Source organism: Dendrobium catenatum, unplaced genomic scaffold, assembly GCF_001605985.2.
Source record: "Dendrobium catenatum unplaced genomic scaffold, ASM160598v2 fragScaff_scaffold_895, whole genome shotgun sequence".
Taxonomy (NCBI): Eukaryota; Viridiplantae; Streptophyta; class Magnoliopsida; order Asparagales; family Orchidaceae; genus Dendrobium; species Dendrobium catenatum.
This window is the reverse complement of record NW_021319357.1, coordinates 336,468-343,435: the sequence shown is the minus strand read 5'-3', so window position 1 is coordinate 343,435 and position 6,968 is coordinate 336,468. Positions and strand designations below refer to the sequence as shown.

Here is a 6,968-nt window from a genome sequence, read left to right as displayed (position 1 = left end):
TGGTTAATTGTTTTAAAGCTTTAAAATTATCAACAGGAAAGTTAGACAATTGTCCCCAAACAACAACAAGATAAATATAGTGAAAGTGAAGAAAGTATGTTAACAGAGTGTGAGCAAATAGACAGTTTTAAGTAGATAGATTAAAAGTTGATTTAAACATAATGCAATGGAGGAAGCAATTATAAACAATAACGATTCATTGTTCAAAGGAGAAATTAAGTAAATGATTTCTCTTTGGAACAGTTTAAGCTGTTTAATTTCTGCTTTTTTTTAAAAGCTTTTATTTGGGGTGGGTTATGAAAAAAACAATTTTATCAGTAACAACAAATTTTTATATTTAAAAAAAAAATTTGTACTGGAAACTATTTCATAAAACAGTAAGTTGGTAGAAAAGCTGTGTAAAAAAATGAGACTAAGACTTGCCGGTTTGTGATAGTTTTTTTTTGATTGTTTTTCCTAAAATAATCTTTAGTGTAGGTAAACTTTTTTTTTTTTTTTTTGAAATTAAAAAATGTTTTGTAACCTATAAAAATTATTTATAAAGCAATAAGAAAGCTGTCCTCAAAAGCTGGTTTTCGTTTTGGTGTTGATTTTTTTAATTGCTTCTCACTATTAAGAATAATTTATAGTAATAAATAATTTTTTTTTTGCAGAAAGAAAAATTGCTTTAAGGAAGCGCTAAATCATTAAATTCCAAAGTGTTACTCTCCAGAAGCAGCTTGTTAAAATTGCCTGAAAGTTTTGAAGTAAAATGATGAAAGTATTGTCTTTCCCGAACCGACATTATTTTTTTTATTAATTTTTGGCTTTCTTATCATAAAAGCCAGAGAGTTTTGGAAAAAAACCCTTGACTCTTCCAAACAAAATCTACATATTTATAATGACAATTTTGGTTTGAAAATAGTAAATTGATATTGTAGTTATATTCGCAACTATCATATAAATCTCAGAAAAAAAAAAAAAAAAAAAAAAAAAAAAAAAAAAAAAAAAAAAAAAAAAAAAAAAAAAAAAAAAAAAAAAGTGACAGATTTAGAGAATTTACATTTATGTCAAATCGATGTCATTACTAAAACTGAATAAATCTTAACACTTCTTTCTCATTATCACAAAATTATATATTTATGGCATAATTAACATCCTCACAAAAATTCCTACCTCCTTGTTAGAAAATAAATCTTTCCATAAATTCAAATTTTGAATTATATGTATTATGGGAGTTAAATATATATGAAAGGGAGTTAAATCAATTGTAATGGTCAAAGTAAAATAAAAAGCTGATATCTATGAATCTTATGGGGGCCAATTTAAAATTTTCTTTTGAAAATAATAATCAATTCAACTCTCTCATAATCAGAAATTAATTTGAATCAAACAACACTAATTTAATATTTCACATTAGTATATTATAATAATTATTGAGCATTTATAGACGAGAAAAGATTGGAGTAGCTCAAGTAAGAAAAGATTAAGATTATAGGAGTTCCGACCTTAAAGAAAATTTTGGGGGGGTTTGGTCACGTAAACGTTCCTAGGCTTTACCAATCAAGGAGACGGCCGATTAGGAGGTAACCGTATTAGATTTTGAGATCTTATATGTTTAGAAATGTAGAGGCAGCACAAAAAAGAATTGGTTAGAAAATATTAGGAATGAACTTTCTTATTAATTTAAAAAAGAATTTGACGCTTAAAAGGACACAATGGAGAAAAAAAATTCATGTAGCCTTTTTGACCCCACGTAAGTGAGATAAAAGTTTGATATTGTTATTATTGTATTAGTTATATATAATTATAGAATGGTAAGATATAATTATGACTTGCATTGTTTAAGGCATAGATCTTAATCAAGCTAGCTAATCTCATATGTTAAAATTTCTAACAAATAGTGATGTGATGGCCCATTTCATTCATAACAAAAACAAATCCTCCATCTCTACAACTTATTAATTCTTCCCTCTCCGCTTAAAATTACAACAAAAAATTAAAATACACTACAGATCTCATCATTCCATGCAGAAGACAAATCCCATCCAACCTCGCTACTCACAAATTGGACAGAAAAATCTCTAATCCTTATCCACAAACACAACATCAATAGTCAATTCATATTTCTCTCCACGTTGACTCTCTTTTCTCTCTCTCTCTCTCCCTCTCTCATCTTTCTCCTCTGTGAACTATTAACCGCACACAAAACAATCATAGTTCTTCCCATTCTCTCCAGTTACTCTCCTCCCTTCTCTCTCTAAACTATATAACCCAAAACTCTAGTACTATATATTCGAATCATTCACAACCTTGAAGGCTTACCCTTCTCCTCGCATTCACATGTCCTCTGCAACAATGTACTTTGTCCTTCCATCTTCAATCTCCAACTCCAAACCAATCCATCCTCGCCAAAGCCCGAATGGCTGTTCTATGTCAGCCAACAAGCCTTCCAAAAAGTAGGAATAGGCTTAGCTTCAAACAGCCCATGAGTGCCTGACTAACCACCAATTGCTCTTCGCCTTTGATGCCTCGTAGGTGGAAAAGATAGGCTCCTTGGCTTTTTTTTCCAGCGAGTTTTCAGTGAGGCCGGAAAGCAAGATCGTCTTCAACAAACAATAACTGAAGGCTTATCTCCACACTGTAAAGTTTGATGAGAAAAAAGGTTCCTCCAAGGCGTTGTTGCTTTTCTGGCTATCTCTATGAAGGAGAAGGAAAACGGCTTTTTGCGCTTATGGAGAGGCTTATTCTGTCTCTTTGACTGTTAAGGGGACTTACACCTTTTTATTGTTCTGAAACATCAAGAAAGATGGATGGTGGGGAAGTTACCGTATTTTGATTTGTTATGATGAATTCAGTTCCTTTTTTTTTTTTTTTTGTTTTTTTAATTTGATCTGGACATTTCAATGTAATGTTTGAAGCTTTGTTTGATTTGAAGGAGTAGAGCGATAATCTTTGGATCTTTAACTTCTAGATAGCAAATGTTTGATAAGATCACACAGAGGAGGTGAAATTGGGGTTATCCAATGGAGCACCTTAAATTTTTTTAAAGTAAGAACCATTCAACACTTATTGACAGAAACTAATTGAATCAGTGAATAAAAAAAATCGAGAACAACTAATTTAATGTGCACTAAAGTAATTAATTACATAGAAGAATAAGATATACATAATGTGAATAATACTAATTATGTCGGGCTGTTTGTAGCTAAGGATTCAGGCCTGGATTTGAGAGCGGGATTTGAGCGAAATCCAGCCAAATCGGTCCTAAAATGCAAAACAAATCTCAAAGGCAAAAACGAAATCCTCCGAAAATCCAGCTGAGGTCGGCTCTAAATCCGCCGGGTTTCCCGAAATCCTGTATTTTGCTGGATTTTACGAATCCATGATGCTAGAGAAAGATTGGCTTAGTAAACCTGCTTTGTACCAAGACAGTCACATGAGATTAAGAAAGATTTATCATGAATGTTTAACCAAACAGTTTTTAGGATTTTAAAAACCCTCTCAGATTTTTTCTCCGAAAATCGCCCAGGATTTAGAGGATTTATGAAATCTACTTAAATCAATCCATAATGATACTAACAGCCTCTAAAAATGTTCGTAATATATATTAGAAATGATTGCTCTCATGCTATTAATATGTCACTCACAAAGCAAGTTCAACAAAAACAAATCTCGGAGCTTCGTTGTGATGACATTTTTACTGCTTTCTTAGAGCGGTTCAGTTTAATTTTTGTATTAAATAGTTGTTTTAAAGAAAGCAGTAAGAAATTCCGTTTCAAAACAAAATCTCTAATCTTAACTAATGGATTAATAGAATAGATTACACATCAAAGAAGCACCAAGCTTTGTTTGCAACAACATGATCGAGAGCAACAACGAAAATGACAGTGACAACATATGCATCTAAACGTAACGAATACACGAAGTCCATCGTCAAAAAATTATATGAAAAAATGTGACATTTAAACATTAAATTTCTTGACGAATGAACGAGGGTGGATTGATGATTATATTCCATTTTCCTCTTATTTTATTTAAAATATGTCAAAATTTAATAACATAAAATTAAAAAGGGATTAAATAATATTATACTTTTAAATATATTATCCTAAACGTTTCGGCACTACAGACTCACAAACACAACGTCTTGGTTAGTATTGCTGCTTCTCCTCCCCCCTCCGCCTACCAACGTTGCACTCACCGCTCTTCCTCTTATTACAGTTGCATTTTGCTGCCCCTTCCCACTCTTAATATTCTCTAATTCACTAAGCAAGTCTCTATGTCTAGAACTACGTCATCAGGCGTCATATAGAAGTAAAGTCTGATTTTAGCACAAGTAGAATTCCAAGAGCCCAGTTGCTTCATTCGTTTCTCTCTCCGGTCTCTGCATGGACTAGTAATATTCTGGCACAAAGGAGGAAGAGAGAGTAAGATTCTTTGTTGGGGTACTCTATGGGAAAACAAGATTGGAAATTTAGCAGTGTTTTTGGTTTACAAACTAATGTCCCACGTACATAATTAGGATTATATACAACCAAGTAGTTTCTTAAGGGTTATAGGACTTCTTTTTAATAAGAGAGCGGATAGTACACCGGTGAGCTTAAATTTTAGAGAAAAGTTCAGTACTTATAATATTGTACAGGTGGAGTAAAGATTTAGGAAGATAAGTGAGCATTTTATTTACGCCATTTAATTGAGTTGGGGGAGGAGTGCTGCTTTAGGAACTTTTAATATAGGAAAGGATTTGTTTAAAAGGAAGCCGGATCAATCTCCGTCAGGTCAAGATAAGTTGCCATGATATATGTTTGTCATACATTGGACCCCTTGCCGATCACTCTCATCACACTATTTCACTAATCAGTTGTCATTGGTTGACAACGCATGACACATGACCATTAATCATCAAGCAAACTTTCATCAACAGGAGACATCCATCTGCAACCGTCGCCCCTTGGACCTACTATTTTAGATTTAATGTCATCACAAGACTATCACACAATCATTGAATAACTACTGACTTGATCATGACACCATTGGAATCAATTGTTGTTGTCGCAAAAACAAGGACTGCCCCACATCAAATCAGTATTACTAGGTTGCTCTTGTGTTTTGACCTACAAGTCAAAGCATTTCCCTTATGCCTTTAATGTCCCCAAAGCCCTTTCGCAATACTATGTAATAGTTTTATCTGTCCTTATAACTATAGTAATAGTAATATGTTAGTCTTCAACTTAAGAATCCATACCGCCAAACCTTTAATTTATCGTTTGACATAGTGAAATCACTATACTGTTATCGTGTAGGATGCGATTTTTTTTTTTTTCAATTTCTATTGTTTACATGTAAAAATTTGCGGTGTTACTACTTTCAGCTCTTTTCATTTTATGTGTGGGTTTTGTGTGTATTGTATCCTTCATGAGAAGTAAATGGACTATAATAAAGCGCACATTCTCAATCTAAACCATTTGAGATCAGCAGAAATCATCCAAACAACCCAAATAAGCTCTTCTGGCCTGCAATTCATCACATTGATTTCATCTTTCAAAATCACCAATACAATCAACTGAAGTCAACAATTCTTTCAGAGCCAATTTGAGAACCAAACTTCACACTAAGTCAACATTAAATTTTTCTCTTAAACCCTAAAAACAAAAAAGCTCTGAATCACCATAACAAAATCAATTAACGGTAACTTTTCCCACCATCCCAGCTCCCTGATGCGGAGAACAATAAAAAGTGTAAGTCCCTTTGGCAGTCAGAGCGACCGAATAAGTCTCTCCAGGCGCGTTGAGCAGATCCTCCTCGTTCATAGAGATGGTAGAAGCGACAACACCTGGAGGAACCTCTTCCTCGTCAAAAACCACATTGTGAGGAAACCCGGCATTGTTTCTGAACACAATCTGCTCTCCAGCGTTCACCGAAAACTCATTTGGAACGAAGACTAAGGAGCCATCGCTTGCGCCCAAGAGGACATCAATGGCGAGAGCGTTGGTGGTCAGTAGCGCACTCACGGCTGTAGAAGCCAAGCCTATTCCGACTTGTTTGAAGGCTTTGCTGGCAGACATGGAAAGAGCCATTCGGGCTTTGGGGAGAATGGATGGTTTGGAGATGGAGGTGGAGATGGAAGGGAGAGTTATTGTTGCAGAGGAGGACATGGTTGAATTTGAATGTGTAGCAGAAGGGGGAGCTGCGAATGTGCTCTGAGTATTATTAGTTTGGCTTATATTGTTGAGAGAGGAAGGACTAAGGAGGTTAAGAGTTTTGGATAAGGATAGAGATATCTTTCCATTTGCGAGTGGCAGATTGGATGGGATTTGTGTGGATGAGATTTTTTAGCTTCTATTATCACTCTCCTCGTGTTAAATACTGGGTATCCAGCGGTACTGAGTGCGAGTATCGAGCTGAGTATCCAATAATAAGGTGACATGTCACATTTTTATTGATCTCCGAACACCCTCCGATTTAGGGTTAAACACTGGGTATTTAGCGGTACTGAGTGCGAGTACTGAATGCGAGAACCGAGTGGTTAAACCCTGGGTATCCAGCGATACTGAGCAGTACTGAGTGGGTATCCAGTGATACTGAGTGCGATTACCGAGCGGTTAAACACTGAGTATCCAATTGTACTCCGCTCGAGATTTTGTTGCTGTTTTTTAGTTTGTTTTTATGTAGAATAAAGTGATGAAGTTCACTTTGGAGGATTTTAGGAGTCACTATCCTGACTTGAAGAAATTGATTAATTAATTTAGTTCGAATTTAGGATTATAGATCAGTTGAGATAGACTAAAAAGATACATTTTTTTTTACAATTTTTTTGTTATTTTACCATTACACACTTAAATTTTAATGTATTTTAAATATATTTTCGAACAATAAATTGTAAATATTTAGGCTCATTAAGCTTAAATCGAAGTCATTTATAAGCCGAGCTGAAGTAAACTCAATGAGAATTTGGTGAGAAAAAATAGTCTGCCTACCTAACTGAA

General features: G+C 34.3%; 1 protein-coding gene across 1 annotated transcript; it reads right to left on the bottom strand.

Annotated features, from left to right (window-relative positions):
* Positions 1 to 5,491: 5,491 nt before the first annotated feature.
* LOC110093595 (plastocyanin-like) lies at positions 5,492 to 6,101 on the bottom strand. The gene has a single exon (XM_020818526.2). The coding sequence runs from the start codon at positions 6,057 to 6,059 to the stop codon at positions 5,661 to 5,663; it is 399 nt and encodes a 132-aa protein (XP_020674185.2). The 5' UTR covers positions 6,060 to 6,101; the 3' UTR covers positions 5,492 to 5,660.
* Between the last annotated feature and the right edge of the window lie 867 nt (positions 6,102 to 6,968).

Coding starts and splice junctions, on each gene's coding strand:
- LOC110093595 (XM_020818526.2), bottom strand. CDS start 6,059: ATGGCTCTTTCCATGTCTGCCAGCAAAGCCTTCAAACAAGTCGGAATA.